Source organism: Pyrgilauda ruficollis, unplaced genomic scaffold, assembly GCF_017590135.1.
Source record: "Pyrgilauda ruficollis isolate IOZ18807 unplaced genomic scaffold, ASM1759013v1 scaffold241, whole genome shotgun sequence".
NCBI classification, from domain to species: domain Eukaryota; kingdom Metazoa; phylum Chordata; class Aves; order Passeriformes; family Passeridae; genus Pyrgilauda; species Pyrgilauda ruficollis.
The window spans coordinates 383587-400385 of record NW_024523723.1 but is presented as its reverse complement, the minus strand read 5'-3'; the positions used below and the strand labels follow the sequence as shown (position 1 = coordinate 400385).

Here is a 16799-nt window from a genome sequence, read left to right as displayed (position 1 = left end):
TACATACATATATAATATATAACACATATATATTATACATTATATATTATATATATTATATAATATATTATATATATTATATATACTATATTACATATTATACATTATATTATATATTATATTTTATATATTATATAAATATAATACATAAAATGTATTATATATTATATATAATGCATATATTATTATATGAAATATTATTAAAATATATTATAAATAAAATGTATTAAATAAATAAATTTAATATTTAAATTTACTTATAAAATATAAAAAGTAAATGTAATAATATAATATATAATAGACTTACATATTCAAGTACATTATACATTATATTATTAATATATATTTTTATATATGTACAGTTATATACAAGTATACTTATATACACTTATATATAGAATATATATAATACTGAATCAGTAAATTTAATAATTAATATTAAATCATATTTCATGTTTAATAAATAAAGCAGGGATGGATTGAAAGGATCTCCTCCATGGATGCACCTCGGGCAGCACAAGAGCCCAGCCAGGGCTGCCCCCAAGATGAACCCAAATGGTCCCAAAATGCACGAGCGCTCCCGGGGTCTCTCCCTGGGATCAGCTCTGCTCCATGTGCACATTGCAGTTCAGTGTCCAATTCCAGCTCAGCCCCTGCACTCCCATCCTGCTTGTTTTTCTCTCTGCAGCCCACGGGCTTTGTGCTCCTGGGCTGAGATTTGGATCATTTGTCCTTGGTGCCCAGCTGGAGCAGGAATTGTTTTGTCTCCCTGCTCTGTGCAGATGGCTCACCACCCCCTAATATGAAGCTCAGTGTGGGAAATGAATTTGTAGATACCCTGGAAATTTAAATCTGAAAATGACAAAATATTAAATTAACGAACAAATCCAGAGTTGGAATCCCAGCCGAGCCGAGCCCGCCGTGTTTTGCAGGGTCCCTGCCAGAACCTGACGTGCTTCCCCCCCGACACCAAGTGCTTTGGGACGTGTGACCAGGGCGTGGTGGCCGTGCCGCTGCTCTGGAACCAGAGCATCGTGCAGCAGCCCGTGTCCTTCCCCGAGCTGGTGCCGCTCTACGGCCGCTTCTGCCGCGAGTTCATCGCCCGCTGCGCCCGCCTGCGCCTGCCCTTCCTGCTCTACTACGCGTCCCACGTGCGATGGCACAGGCCGGGAAACGGGATGGGCACGGGGGAGCCGGGGGGAAAAGGGGGAAAAGGGAAATGGGAAAAGTGGTAGGGGAAATGGAAAAGGGGGAAGGGGAAGGGAAAGGGAAAAGGGAAAAGTGGTAGGGGAAATGGAAAAGGGGGAAGGGAAATGGGAAAAGTGGTAGGGGAAATGGAAAAGGGGGAAGGGAAAAGGGAAAGGGAAAAGGGAAATGGGAAAAGTGGTAGGGGAAATGGAAAAGGGAAAAGTGGTGAAAGGGAAAAGGGGGAAGGGAAATGGGAAAAGTGGTAGGGGAAATGGAAAAGGGGGAAGGGAAAAGGGGGAAGGGAAAAGGGGGAAGGGGAAGGGAAAGGGAAAAGGGAAATGGGAAAAGTGGTAGGGGAAATGGAAAAGGGGGAAGGGGGAAGGGGAAAGGAAAAGGGAAAAGCAAAAGTGAAGGGAAGGGAAAAAGGGAAGGAAAAAGAGGGGGGGGAAGGGGAAAAGGGAAAGGAAAAGGGAAGGGAAGGGAAGGGAAGGGAAGGGAAGGGAAGGGAAGGGAAGGGAAGGGAAAAGGGAAGGGAAAAAGGGAAGGGGGAAAAGGGAAAAGAAAAAAGAGGGAAGGGAAAAGGGGGAAGGGAAACGGAGAATGGGGAAGGGAAGAGGGAAACAGGAAAAGGAAAAAGAAAAGAAAGGGAAGGGAAGGGAAGGGAAGGGAAGGGAAGGGAAGGGAGCCCGAGTCCCATGGGGAGAACAGGGCAGCATCTCCCCTCGTGCCACCCCAAAATCTGCTCCTGGGTGACCTGGGCTTGCTACTCCCGATCCTGTTGGGGTGCTGCTTCCAGGCTGCTGCTTCCTGCAGCTTTCCCCTCTTCCCTGCACCATCCCCGAGGAAAACTCACCCCGGAGCTCCCGTTGTGCCAGCGCTGAGACGCGGGGACAAACCTCCTCCGGCTGGTGGCTTCTGTCACCTCCGGGGACAAACCTCCTCCGGCTGGTGGCTTCTGTCACCTCCGGGGGGCCGCCGGCGGGGGTCGATCCGGTGCCCTCTCCCCTGGCAGCACACGCACTACCCGCAGTTCGCCAGCCGGCAGTTCGCGGGCAGGACGCGCCGGGGACCCTTCGGGGACGCGCTGGCCGAGTTCGACGACTCGGTGGGACAGCTGCTGCAGGCGCTGCGCGACAACGGCCTGGACAACTCCACCCTGGTGTTCGTCACCTCGGACAACGGGTGAGCGGCTGGCACAGCTGGCACAGCTGGCACAGCTGGCACAGCTGGCACGGCTGGCACAGCACGCGTGTGGCAGCGCCAGGTGTCACCCCGGGTCCTGCTCTGGAGGGGACACGGGCTGTGAGCTCGGTGTTCTGTGACAGAAACATCCCAGGGGTTGGGCCAGGTGTGTGACACCTCCAAATGTCACCCAGGGGTTGGGTTAGCAGTGTGGCATCCCCAAATGTCACCCAGGGGTTGGGGCAGGTGTGTGACACCCCCAAATGTCACCCAGGGGTTGGGTTAGCAGTGTGGCACCCCCAAATGTCACCCAGGCTTTGAGCTAGGTGTGTGGCACACCCAAATGTCACCCAGGGGTTGAGCCAGGTGTGTGACACCTCCAAATGTCACCCAGGGGTTAGGTTAGCAGTGTGGCACCCCCAAATGTCACCCAGGCTTTGGGTCAGGTGTGTGACACCTCCAAATGTCACCCAGGGGTTGGGTTAGCAGTGTGGCACCCCCAAATGTCACCCAGGGCTTGGGTCACCAATGTGACACCCCCAGATGTCCCCAGGGGTTGTGCCAGGTGTGTGACACCCCCAAATGTCCCCCAGGGGTTGGGGCAGGTGTGTGGCACACCCAAATGTCACCCAAGGGTTGTGCCAGGTGTGTGACACCCTCAAATATCCCCCAAATGTTTGGATTAGCAGTGTGGCACCCCGAAATGTCTTCCCAGGGTTGGGTTAGGAATGACACTCCCCCAAATGTCACCCAGGGGTTGGGTCAGATGTGTGACACCCCCAGATGTCCCCCAAATGTTTGGGTCACGTGTGTGACACCCCCAAATGTCCCCCAGGGGTTGGGTCAGGAATGTGACACCCCCAGATGTCCCCAGGGGTTGTGCCAGGTGTATGACACCCCCAAATGTCCCCCAGGCTTTGGGTCAGGTGTGGGACCCCCCAGATGTCACCCAGGGGTTGGGTCAGGAATGTGGCACCCCCAAAGTTCCCCAGAGGTGGGACAAACCGGGACAAAGAGGGACAGAGCAGGACAGGCCCAGGACAAAGGGGGACAGAGCGGGACAGACCAGGATGGACCCGGGACAGAGTGGGACACAGCGGGACAGACCGGGACAAAAGGGGACAGAGTGGGACAGAGCGGGACAAACTGGGATAAAGCGGGACAAACCCAGGAACAAACCTGCGACAAACCAGGACAGACCGGGACAAAGCGGGACAGACCGGGACAGACTGGGACAGACCCGGGACAAAGCAGGACAAACTGGGACTAACTGGGACCAAACCCGGGACAAACTGGGGACAAACCCAAGACAAACCTAGGACAAACCGGGAACAAACCTGGACAAACCCAGGACAAAGCGGGACAAACTGGGAAGTAACCAGGACAAACCCGGGACAGACCGGGAACAAACCCGTGACAAACCTGGGACAAACCTGGGACAAACCGGGACCAAACCCGGGCCAAAGCGTGCCAGCAGGGTGCCGCCGTGCCGCGCAGGGGTGACGCACGAGCTGGCCAGCACGCTGGACATCCTGCCCACGCTGGCCGCGCTGGCCGGCGCCGCCCTGCCCCGGGTGGCCCTGGACGGCTTCGACCTGAGCCCGCTGCTGCTGGGCACCGGCAAGGTCAGTGCTGGGGGGCGTTAGAACGGCGTGCGCTCGTTTGTTCCAGCTCTAATTAATGGTAGCGGTGGTGGTAACTCAGATTTGGCATGCGGGAAAGCTGGTTGTTGGTTTATTTAAAATCAATGATAAGTAATGATTGAATAAATGTAATTTATATTATATTACACCGGCTCTGTCCCGGTTCGGTGCCGGCGCTGTCCCGGCCCGGTTCCGGCCCGGTGCCGGCGCTGTCCCGGTTCGGTGCCGGCGCTGTCCCGGTTCGGTTCCGGCCCGGTGCCGGCTCTGTCCCGGCCCGGTCCCGGCCCGGTGCCGGCGCCGCGCTGACCCGATGCCGCAGAGCCCCCGCCGGGCCGTGTTCTTCTTCCCGCCCGCCCCCGACCCCCTGCGCGGCCCCTTCGCCGTCCGCCTGGGCAAGTACAAGGCGCACTACTTCACCCAAGGTCAGCGCTCGCCTGCGGGGCGGTTTTTGGGAATTTGGGATGCGCTCCGGGAGCCGGTGCGAGCTCGGCCGGGGTCCCCCAGGTTCCTTCCACAGCGACACGACCCCGGACCAGGCGTGCCACGGGCTGACCCCGCTGACGCCGCACCTGCCCCCGCTGCTCTTCGACCTGGAGGCGGATCCCGCGGAGAACTACGACCTGCTGCGGGGCCAGCCGGGCCCCGAGGCGCTGCAGGCGCTCAAGGACATCGCCGTGCAGAAGGTGCTGCTGGAGCAGCGCCTGCACTTCGGCGACAGCCAGATGAGGAAGGGCCGGGACCCCTCGCTGCAGCCCTGCTGCTCCCCCGGCTGCAGCCCCAAGCCTTCCTGCTGCCGCTGCTCCCCGCAGTGACGCCCCGAAGCTGCCCCGGCCCCCGTAACCCAGCTCGGCCTCGGGGCTGCCCCGCGGCTCGGGGACCCCTTGGACTCGTGGGGAGATGGGGAGGAACGGGGGCAGGGTGACCCCAAACGAGCAGGGCCCCGTGCTCCGTGTGGGATGTTCCAGGGGAGGACTTGGACAGGATCCTGACCCGTTCCATGATCCTGACCCGGTCCAGGATCCTGACCCATTCCATGATCCTGACCCGTTCCATGATCCTGACCCATTCCAGGATCCTGACCCATTCCATGATCCTGACCCATTCCAGGGTCCTGAACCATTCCAGGATCCTGACCCATTCCAGGATCCTGACCCATTCCAGGATCCTGACCCGTTCCAGGGTCCTGAACCATTCCAGGCTCCTGAACCATTCCAGGATCCTGACCCATTCCATGATCCTGACCCGTTCCATGATCCTTCCAGGATCCTGACCCGTTCCAGGATCATTCTCCAGACACTCCAGCACCTCCCCCAGAGCCAGGACAGCTCCTGGGAGCCGCCATCCCACTGGAGCAGAGGGGATGTCCCAGATCCAGGGATCCCAGCTGGGACCGAGGGCACAGCAGGAGCTGGGATGGGTCCCACAGCCTCAGAGGCACGAGCTGGTGACAGAGGGGACACCCGGGGTGGCACAGCAGCAGCTCAGGGTGGCACTTCCAGCAGCCCCACAGGAGCCCGGCATGGCAGCTCCAGCTGTCCCCGTTGCTGTCCCTCTCAAGGGCTTTTCCCGGGACTGGCACAGCCGAGGCTCTGCTGGGGAGCCTGGGCTGGAGAAGTTTCTCCCTCTCCCCACCTCAGGCCCATCCTCCCCTCCCCGGCTCCCCCTCATCTCCCCCACACCAGGCGCACCCCCACCCTTTTCCCCCCAATTATCCTATCCCTGTTTTTCCCAGGAGGCTGAACTGGGCTGAAAATGTGGATAATGGGTGTGTGATTTTGGCCAGGGGAATGATTTTTTGCAGTAGCTGGGAGTGGGGCATGTCCGGGACCCCAGGGCAGTGGCACTGGCAGTGTGTCCCCTCTCACTTCCATGGACAAGGGCATCACTTCCAGGATAAAACGTGGTCAGGTGTCGTCACAGGATTTCCGTGTAAATCACTGCTTTGTCTTACACCTTTTCTAATTAATATTGCTGCAAATAATTTTTTGATTCCTTATCTCATGGCTGTTTGCAGTAAATCGTTTTTAACCCCTGATCTTTGCCTTTTGTGGAAGGGGAAGGAGCATGGGTTTGCTTTTAGCATCACCACACCGGAGAATTCCATCCCTAAACCCGCACCAGGGACAACACAACTTTAATCCAAGGATTAAATCAATTGGAGCATCCGTGGGGTGGGCTCAGGGCAGGAGCGTGGGCAGGGCACAGCAGCCCGGGGCTGAGCTGGCCCCGCAGCCACGGCCCCGGCTGGGGCTGCTGGAATCCTCTGCAGCCAGAACGGGATCTGCCGCCCCTCCTCTCACCCTGTCCTGTCCTTCAGGAGCTCCAGCACCTCCTGCAGCTTCCTGAGGAATCGTGTCAGGGTGTGTTTTGGGAGGGAAATGTCCATGACCGGTTCTGGCTCCGGTTCTGGCTCTGGTTCTGGCTCCGGTTCTGGCTCCGGTTCTGGCTCCGGTTCTGGCTCTGGTTCTGGCTCCGGTTCTGGTGGCGGCTGCGGTTCTGGTGGCTGCGGTTTTGGTGGCTGCAGTATTGGTGGTTCCGGCGAGTTCAGGGTGGCCTTTGGAGCTGGTGCTGGCCCTGTGGGGCTGGGGCCGGCATGGGCACTGATCCAGGAGTGGAAGTGCTGGGTGGAGGTGAAGATGCCGGGCCTCCTGGCCCTGGTACAGCCCCTGCCCCAGCTGGCCAGTCCCACCAGCCAGAAGTAGTCACCAACGTTGTCCTTGCAGACCAGGGGACCCCCGATGTCCCCCTGCGACAGGAGAGAGGGGTCAGGGCGGTGCCAGGGTTGGATCCTCTCTCCCAGCCCCTGCCTGACCCACGTTCCCGGCTCTGCTGGAGCCTCCAGACTAAAGTCCCAAATCCCCAAACCTTGGGGTGACATCCCCTAAAGTCCCCATTCCCCAGGCCTTGGGGTGACATCCCCTAAAGCCCAGGCAGGAATGTCCAGCACCCCCCCAGGGCGAGGAGCTCCACAACGGGGCGATGGAGCCCCGTGAGTTACAGGGTATTTTTGGGATCCCTGGAGGTTGTTCTGCTGGACCCTTGAGTTCCTGCTGGCCCCTGAGCAGGGATGACCCCTCAGGGTGGGAGTTGTGACCCTGTCCCAGCCATCCTAAGAGCTCCTCAGAAGGTGCTGGAGGTGCTGGAGAGCCAGGCTCACCCTCCCCTCCCTCCCCCCCAAACCATGAGCCAAAACCACCCTTTTTCCCCCAGATTGTCCCATCCTTGTTGTGCACAGAAGACTAAGCTGGACTGAAAATTAGGATAACTGGGAACAACTCTATTTCCAGAACAAACTGAAGTTCATCACCGGGGTGGGGTAAGGGGGATAATGAGCAGGACAGAGTAGATCTGAGCACCAGGAGTGGCTTTGGCACAGCCGTGGCTCCAGCTGGGAATGGCTGTGGTCCCCTGCCGCCAGCCCTGGATCTGCTGCCCATCGTGCTCAATCCAGCTTGTCCCTCAGGTACTCCAGGAACTCCTGCAGGTTGGTGAACAACCTCAGCAGGATGGCTTTGGGGAAGGAAATTGTTATAAACTTAACCGGTTTTGGTGTTGGTTCTGGTTCTTCTTCCTCTTCATCTTCTTCTGGTTCTGGTATCGGTTCCGGTTCTGGTATGGGTACCGGTATTGGTACCGGTTCTGGTTCTGATACTGGTTCTGGTTCTGGTTCCGGCTCTGGTGGCTCTTCCTCAATGATGAGGGTGGGTGGCTCTGGCTCGGGCGGCGGAGCCTCCGTTACCGACGGGACCAACCCCATCTGCATTTCGATCCAGGTGTGGAAGTGCTGCGTGGAGGTGAAGATGCCGGGCCGCTTGTCCCCGGCACAGCCCTTGCCCCAGCTGGCCAGTCCCACCAGCCAGAAGTAGTCACCAGTGTTGTCCTTGCAGACCAGGGGAGCCCCGCTGTCCCCCTGCGACAGGAGAGAGGGGTCAGGGGCTGCGCCAGGGTCACAGCCACACCCCGGGGTTGTGGGGACAGGGAAGGGATTGGGGGACAAAGCACCGGGCCTTGGGGACAGGGGGACACTGGGGCAGGGACCCACAGATGGGGAGTGGCAGCCCTGGGACATGGAACAGGGATGCATGGATGGGAAAGGGAAGGGCCACCCAGGGATAAAGGACAGGGTGGGCCTTGCTGGGCTCAGGGTCCCCGTGCTGCCCTGGGGGTTCCATGGCTGGCTCAGGGTCCCTGTGCTGCTCTGGGGGTTCCATGGCTGGCTCAGGGTCCCCGTGCTGCTCTGGGGGTTCCATGGCTGGCTCAGGGTCCCCGTGCTGCTCTGGGGGTTCCATGGCTGGCTCAGGGTCCCCGTGCTGCTCTGGGGGTTCCATGGCTGGCTCAGGGTCCCTGTGCTGCTCTGGGGGTTCCATGGCTGGCTCAGGGTCCCTGTGCTGCTCTGGGGGTTCCATGGCTGGCTCAGGGTCCCCGTGCCCAGCCCCGGGCCCAGCCCCACCTGGCAGGTGTCGATGCCGCCCCGCGGGTACCCCGCGCACAGGTCCTGGGGGTGCACGGCCCCCCCGTACCAGCGGCTGCTGTTGCACAGCTGGACGTCGATGAGCCGCACCTTGGCCTCCTGCAGCACCAGGCGTGGGCTGGGGGCTGCGGGCACAGAGGGACAGAGGGCCCTGAGCACCCAGCACCTCCCTGGGCCCGGCCCAAGGCCAGGCTGTGCCCCTGTCCCTCTGTGTCCCTGCCCAGAGCTCCAGGCACGGCCCAGACCCGGCTCCTGCAGCTTTGGCCCCTGCCCTGGGCCAGCCCGGCCGTGTCCCTGTGGTCCCCAACTGGCCCTCGGCCCGGGCGGGCACTGACCGCTGTCCGGGGTGGCTCTCCAGCCCGCGATGTAGCAGGTTTTCAGCTTGGTCACGGCCAGGGAGCTGTCGGGCACACAGGCCAGCTGGATGTAGTCGCTGCACTCCACGGGCTGGTCCAGCTCCAGCAGCGCGATGTTTTTCCTCTCCGGGCCTTTGTTGTAGTGCCGGTGCTTCACGACCCTCCGGATGTGGCGCCGCTGGGCCTCGGGGCCCGGCTGGCTCAGATCCGTGGCCCCGACCACCACCTTCCATGTGGAGGTGTCCCTGAGGAGCAGGAGATGGAGGAAGAGCTGATGGAACAGAGCCAGGGGCTGCGGCAGCACAAGGCCCTTCCTGCTGTGGGCACCTCCCTGTGCTGAGGGGACACCCCCGACCCTGCTGTGGGGACACCCCTGTCCCTGCTGTGGGGACACCCCTGACCCTGCTGTGAGGCATGGCAGCTCCAGCTGTCCCCGTTGCTGTCCCTCTCAAGGGCTTTTCCCGGGACTGGCACAGCCGAGGCTCTGCTGGGGAGCCTGGGCTGGAGAAGTTTCTCCCTCTCCCCACCTCAGGCCCATCCTCCCCTCCCCGGCTCCCCCTCATCTCCCCCACACCAGGCGCACCCCCACCCTTTTCCCCCCAGTTACCCCATCCCTGTTTTCCCCCGGAGACTGCACTGGACACGGTGGCTAAGTGGGAACTGGAACAACTCTAATTGAAGCACAAAGTGGGTTCCCCCTCGGGGCGGGCGCGGGGTCAGCGTGGGCAGGGCACAGCAGCCCTGGGCACCGGGGCTGAGCTGGCCCCGCAGCCACGGCCCCGGCTGGGGCTGCTGGAATCCTCTGCAGCCAGAACGGGATCTGCTGCTCCTCCTGCTCAGCTCAATTTGTCCTTCAGGAACTCCAGGAACTTCTGCAGACTCGCGAAGAATGCCAGCAGGATGGATTTTGGGAATGAAATCGTTATGAAGGTCTCTGATTCCTGCTGCGGTGACGTCTCGATGACAGTCAGGGTCAGGGACGGGGTTGGGGACAGGATGGGATTTGGGGCTCGGGTGGGGGCTGGCTCTGTCGGTGTGAGGCTTGGGTCTGCTGCCACCTTTCCCATCTGGATCTGGATCCATTCACGGAAGTGCTGGGTGGAGGCGAACACCCCGGGCCGCTTCTCTCCAACACAGCCCTTGCCCCAGCTGGCCAGTCCCACCAGCCAGAAGTAGTCACCAACGTGGTCCTTGCACACGAGGGGACCCCCGATGTCCCCCTGCGACAGGAGACAGGGGTCAGGGGCTGCGCCAGGGTCACAGCCACGCCCCAGGGTTATGGGGACACTGGATGGGATTTGGGGACATGGGGACACTGGGATGGGGACACACAGATGGGGAGTGACACAGGACAGGGATCCATGGATGGGAAAGGCAACAGGAGCCCCTGGACAGGGACACGGGGCTGGGGACGGCCTGGGAGCAGTGACAGAGGTGGGACTGGGGCTGGCCCGGCCTGGGCTAGGCCTGAGGGGATGCAATGGTGGAAGGGGAAGGGAAGGGCAGCATGGAGGCACAGGAGAGGGATCTGGGGACTGGGAAAGGACAGGACAGCCCTGGGACATGGGACAGGACAGGGACGTGGGGATGGACAAGGGACATCAGTCAGTTGTGGGGCACCAAGCCCAGCTGGATGTAGTCGCTGCACTCCACGGGCTGGTCCAGCTCCAGCAGCGCGATGTTGTTCCATGCCGTGGCAGCCACGTAGTTCTGGTGCTTCAGGAGCCTCTGGATGCGTCTCACCGCAGCCTCGGGGCCCGGCTGGGCCACATCCACGGTCCCCATCACCACCTTGTAAATGGAGATGTCCCTGCGGAGCGGGAGATGGACAGAGGGGTGACACGGAGCAGAGGCATGGCATTTGGCAGCCCAGCAGCTGAACCTGTGGGGACATCTCTGCCCCTCCTGTGGGGACACCCCTGACCCTGCTGGGGGCACATCCCTGTCCCTGCTCGTCCTTACCCAGACCTGAAGAAGCACTGGGCCACCGTGAGCACCCACTGGGGGTGGATCAGTGCCCCCGAGCACATGTGCCACGTGCCGTTCTCCAGGGTGGCCTGGACACTGACGATGCCAGGCCAGGTCCCTGAGGGGACACCGGTGCTATCCACGTTGAGGGAGGTGACATCAGAAGAGCCCAAGGTTGCGTAGTCACCGTCGGAGGGGTCGTAGTTGGCAGACACGGAGCTGTGGTCGAAGGCCAAGGGCCGCAGCCCGCAGGTGCCTCTGGAAGCACAAAGCCATCAGTGCCCTGCTCAATATTATTACAAATTGTTATTAGTACATAAAATAATGCTTATTTGTAATGTAACGATATTAATATATATTATTTTTAATAATTTGTGTTAATTATAGAATGTAAACATTTTTATATATTGTTACATCAATTGTGTATTAATACATGATTATATATCAATACATTAATACATTATTATACGCAAATACATTAATTATATTTTAATACTTTGCTATATTACTATATTATTACATTAATAGTGCATATTTATGGAAATAAAGGCAGCAATCCTTATTCTAAGTGGAAATGGATTTAATAGTGTTTTGTTCTATTTTAACACCATATTATATTATATTGATAATATAATATAATATAATATAATATAATATAAATTATATTATATTAATTATACTATAGTAATTATAATATATATATTATTCCTATTTATATTATTTTATTCTTTATTATTATACTAGATCATGTTAAGACCCATTTTCTACATAACATAAATAGCCCATAATATAAAACGTGTAATTTCTCTATATCCTTTATACATTATAAATTTATTTGCATATATGATAAAATCCTACACACACTTTTAACCCAACAAAATATAAACTTTAAGAAACTTAAGAAAACTTAACATAAACTTTAAAAACTTAATAAATTGAATGGGTATCCTGTATGGAATATATTGTTAAAAATGGGATCAGACCTTTTGCTGCATTTGTCTTCTGGGCGGGGATGGGCAGGGCAAACATCTGGATGGGGCACAGTGGGGCGGGACACAGCTGGGCTTGGCAGGGGCACAGCTGGCAGGGCACAGCTGGGTCACAGCTGGCAGGGGCACAGCCGGGTGAGTCACAGCTGGAAGGGCACAGCTGGCAGGGCACAGCTGGGTCACAGCTGGCAGGGGCACAGCCGGGTGAGTCACAGCTGGAAGGGCACAGCTGGCAGGGGCACAGCTGGGTCACAGCTGGCAGGGGCACAACTGAGTCACAGCTGGAAGGGCACAGCTGGCAGGGGCCCAGCCGGGCAGGGGGGCAGGGGGCTGGGGCACATCTGGATGAGTGGGGCACATCTGGCGGGGCGGGGCCCGGGCGGGGCGGCCCCCAGCCCCAAAAACCCCGGCCCCCTGCCCTCTACCTGCCCAGCCCCCAGCCCCATAACCCCCCCTGCTCACAGCGGGTGTGGGGGGTTGGAGACCCCCGGGGTGCCTCCCTCGCCATGGGGGGCTGTGTTTGGGGTGCCCCCAGGGTTTTGGGGTGCCCCGCGGTTGAGGCTGCGGTGCCCGCGGCCCCCAGGAGCTGCCCGGCCGCGGATGCCGGCAGGATGGCGCTGCTCCCCGTCGTGGCGCTCTTGGCTCTGTGCCCCCTCCTCGCCCGGGCAGGTACCCACGGGCAGCGGGGTGGGGGGTCCGGGCAGAGCCCCCCTCTCCGCGGGGACCCCCTTCCCAACCCCCCTTTCCTCCCCTGCGCGGAGACCGCGGTGGGAACCCCGAGGGGAGGGCGGGGGAGCCGTTCCCGGCAGGGCGGTGACTCACGGGGCGGCTGCTTGGCACCACCGAGCCCTCGGTGCTGGCACCGGGACCCGGCACCACCGAACACCCGGACCTGGCACCGGGACCCGGCACCCCCGAACACCCGGTCCTGGCATCCCCGAGCCCTCGGTGCCGGCACCACCGAGCCCCAGGTCCTGGCACCTCCAAGCCCTCGGTCCCGGCGCCACCGGCCGTGTCCCCACAGATGTCCCCTGTCCCCTTCAGAGCCCCCTTGTCCCAGGGTGACCCCTCCACCCCGCTGTACCCCATCCCTGGTGTCACCTCGCGGTGACCCCGCTGTGTCCCCTCCCAGACCAGCCTCCTGTCACCGTCACGGTGACAGCGGCCATCGGCGAGGACGCCTGCCTGCCCTGCGGCACGCAGCCCTGGGGTGACCTGCGCGGGGTCACCCTCAGCTGCACCCACCAGGCTGGCGGCCACCACGCTGTCCCCGTCCTCAGCCACCGCCTGGGCTGGCACCCGCCGCCCCCCGAGCCGGGCTGGCACCCGCCCGTGCAGCCCGACAGCCGCTTCAGGGGCAGGGTGGCCTTCTGCGCCGCGGGGACAGGGGACAGCGGCGTGTCGCTGCTGCTGAGGAACCTCAGCGATCCCGATTTCGGGAATTACTCCTGCTACGCCGCCCGCGCCGCGGCCCCGCAGCTGCTCTGCTCCCTGGTGCTGCAGCCCGCCGTGGCAGGTGAGCGGGGCGGGGTGGCACTGTCCCTTTTGGGGTCCCTCGGTTCCCTGCTGTGTCCAGTTTTGTCCCCATCTGGGTGCTGCCAGAATTTAGGGTTGTCCCCATTTCCTGGTGTGTCTGTCACCTGTGTTGTCCCCTGTCCCCATTTGGGTGGTGCCAGAATTTGGGGGTGTCCCCAGTTTTCTGCTGTGTCCAGTTTTGTCCCCATCTGGGTGCTGCCAGAATTTAGGGTTGTCCCCATTCCCTACGTATCTGTCACCTGCCTTGTCCCCTGGCCCATCCCTGTCCCCATCTGGGTGGTGTCCCACACTTTTCACCCCAATTTGGGGACCCCTCATTCCCTGACTCATCTGTCACCTCCTCTATCCCTGTCCCCATCTGGATGGTGACAGAATTTGGGGGTGTCCCCAGTTCCCTGACGCATCTGTCACCTCCTACAGCTCTGTCCCCATCTCAGTGATGCCAGGCGTCCCTGCCCTGTCCCCCTGCCATGTTTGGGGTCCCCACATGCCCTGACGTGTCCCTTGTCCCACCCGAGCAGTGCCAGGTGTCCCTGCTCTGTTCCCCTGCCATGTTTTGTGTCCCCACATGTCCTGCCATGTCCCTTGTCCCTGCTGTGTCTGTCCCTTGTCCCTGCTGTGTCTGTCTGTCCCCGGCTGCTCCCCTGGGGCAGTTTGGGGTTCCCCCGGCCTGGCACAGCACAGGGAGTGGGGGGTGGCCCAGCTGGTGTCCCCATGTGCCGGTGTCACCCCGCAGAGGTCCCCAAGGCCGCGGAGCCGGACATGCTCATGGTGGTTTGTGTCCTCACGGCCGCCTTCACGGCGGTGGCCATCGGGGTCATGGTGTGTGCCCGCTGCCAGGGCCACTGCTGGGGGCGCGCAGGTGCGTGGGGGGGCACTGGGGGGTGTTTGGGGGACACAAAGGGGGTGTGGGGGCACAAAAGGGGGTGTTTGGGGGGCACAAAGGGGGTGTTTGGGGCACTGAGGCTCAGGGGGAGTTGTAGGATGGGGGCAGCTGGTGAACCCCTGGTCCACTGGGGATGGGATTCTGTGTGGGGAGGGGATTGCCAGCTCCCTCGTGGGGATGGGACGGGATCCATGGGATGGGACGGGATCCATGGGATGGGATGGGACAGAATCCATGGGATGGGATCGATGTCATGAGATGGGATCCATGGGATCCATGGGATGGGATGGAATGGGATGAGATCCATGGGATGGGATGAGACAGAATCCATGGGATGGGATGGAATCCATGGGATGAGATGGGATGGGATCGATGTGATGAGATGGGATCCATGGGATCCATGGGATGGGATCCATGGGATGGGATGGGATCCATGGGATGGGATCGATAGGATGAGATGGGATCCATGGGATGGGATCGATAGGATGAGATGGGATCCATGGGATGGGATCGATAGGATGAGATGGGATCCATGGGATGGGATCGATAGGATGAGATGGGATCCATGGGATGGGATCGATAGGATGAGATGGGATCCATGGGATGGGACAGAATGGGATGGGATCCATGAGGTGGGATGGGACAGGATTCATAGGGCGGGGCAGGATCCATGGGATCAATTGGATGAGATGGGATCCATGGGATAGGATGGGATCTACGGGATGGGATCCATGGGATGGGGATGGGGAGGGAATGGGGTGGGGATGACAGCAGGGACGAAGACAAGGCAGGGATGAGGACAAGGGGGCAGGTGGTGACGGGACAAGGACGGGGACAGGGACAGGGATAGGGACAGCTCCGTGTGGGGCCGGGCTTGTCCCGTGTCCCCACTCACTGTCCCCTCAGCGCGGGGCCCAGCCCAGGAGCCCGCGGCCGTGGCTGCAGGGGAAGGAGGAGAGGTGGCCTTGGGTGACCTCAAGAGTGCCAGCACCTGAGGCCACCCCAGCTGGACACGTCCACGTGTGACACGGGGACAGGACACGGCCCCGACTGCCCCAGCGGGGGGACAGGGCTGGGGCGATGCTCTGGGGCGGGGTGCAGGGTGGGTCTGGGGGTACACAATGGTTTGGGGTGGGGGGCTCTGCTCGGACCCCCGGGGACGGACACCCAAACCCCGGGGTCCCATGGCTGGGGGGACACACCCTGAGACCCCAAATAAAGAGCGTTGCTCCAGAGCAGGGGTGACACCTCTTTCCACCAACGAGGGGTCAGGGGGCTTGGGGGGATGTGGGGGGGTGTCCCTGTTTAGGGACAGGCTGTGGGGTCACGGGGGTCCCCAAGCGCGCTCGTTCCCTCACGGCCGCTGGGCGGCGCTGTCGGCGGGGGGGGGCCAGGGGGGGGCAGAGTTGGCTCCGCCCAGTGGCACGCCCACTTCTCCATATATGGGCATGCACTGACCCGCTGCCTTCTGAGACCACGCCCCATTATCCACGGCCACGCCCCTTTTCCCGCCCGTGTTCCAAAGGCGCCGAGAGGGAAATTTGGGATATTAGGGATCCCGCAGCATCCCGCTGGCTCCGCGGGGCTCCGGGGGCTGCTGCTCCCCCTCCTCCTCCTCCCGTGGCCATTGCTGAGGCTCAGGGGCCACCAGAGCCTCCCTTCTCCTCCCCTGTGCCCTCCTCTTCATCCCACCCATCCCATGGGTCACACCCCAGGGATCCCCTCCCATCCATGGATCGATCCCATCCCACGGATCCCATCCCATCCATTCCATCCCACGGATTGATCCTAAGCCATGGATCCCATCCCATCCCATGGATCCCATCCCATCTGGTAGATCCCATGGATCCCATCCCATGGATCCCATGGATCCCATCCCACCCATCCCATGGATCCCATCCCATGGATCCCATGGATTCCATCCCATGGATCCCATCCCATCCCATGGATCCCATCCCATGGATCCCATCCCATCCCGTGGATCCCATGGATCCCATCCCATCCTCCCCCCTCCCCCGGCTGTGGGCTCTGGGTGCACTTTGGGGCACAGCACAGAACCCCGGTGTCCGTGTCCCTTTCTTGGGCAGGGGCCACCAGGGCTGGGGTCCTGCGGGCAGAGGGACAGGAGTGGGACACGGCCACCACGGGCTGGGGACAGACAGAGCCACTGGGACACCCCTGCGGGGACACAGCCCCGGGAGGGGGGACCTGGGGGGGGCACACCAGCCTGAGGGGGCACAGGTGGAATTTTTGGGGATCACAGCAACCGAGGAGTGCACACGTGGATTTTTTGGGGGACACACCAGCCTGAGGGGGCACACGTGGAATTTTTGGGGATCACACCAACCTGAGGGGGCACACGTGGAATTTTTGGGGATCACACCAGCCTGAGGGGGCACACGTGGAATTTTTGGGGATCACACCAGCCTGAGGGGGCACACGTGGATCCAAGGGTGGACATCCAAGCCTGGCATCCCTGCGCCCTTTACTGAACCCCTTCTGTGGGGTTCAGCCCCACCAAGACTCGTGGGGTGTCTCAGAGGCCCCACCAGCATTTTGGGGGGTCAGGGGGGCTCCTCC

At 60.0% G+C, this 16799-nt stretch overlaps 2 protein-coding genes across 2 annotated transcripts in view; one reads left to right on the top strand and one right to left on the bottom strand.

The window, feature by feature from the left end:
• The window catches only part of ARSA (arylsulfatase A), a 7441-nt gene extending 1395 nt beyond the window's left edge, over window positions 1-6046 (top strand). Inside the window, 5 exon segments of the mRNA XM_041470195.1 lie at window positions 933-1151; window positions 2201-2490; window positions 3845-3995; window positions 4333-4435; window positions 4518-6046. Coding sequence (XP_041326129.1) covers window positions 933-1151; window positions 2201-2490; window positions 3845-3995; window positions 4333-4435; window positions 4518-4825 — 1071 coding nt within the window. The 3' untranslated portion in view covers window positions 4826-6046.
• Window positions 6047-7433: 1387 nt separating this feature from the next.
• On the bottom strand, window positions 7434-12305 carry LOC121355048 (acrosin-like). The gene is made up of 5 exons (XM_041470203.1): window positions 12223-12305; window positions 10803-11066; window positions 8820-9085; window positions 8464-8609; window positions 7434-7923 (listed from the first exon to the last, which is right to left on the bottom strand). Exons 1-5 carry the CDS (start codon window positions 12303-12305, stop codon window positions 7456-7458), a joined length of 1227 nt encoding a protein of 408 aa, XP_041326137.1. The 3' UTR covers window positions 7434-7455.
• Window positions 12306-16799: the final 4494 nt, after the last annotated feature.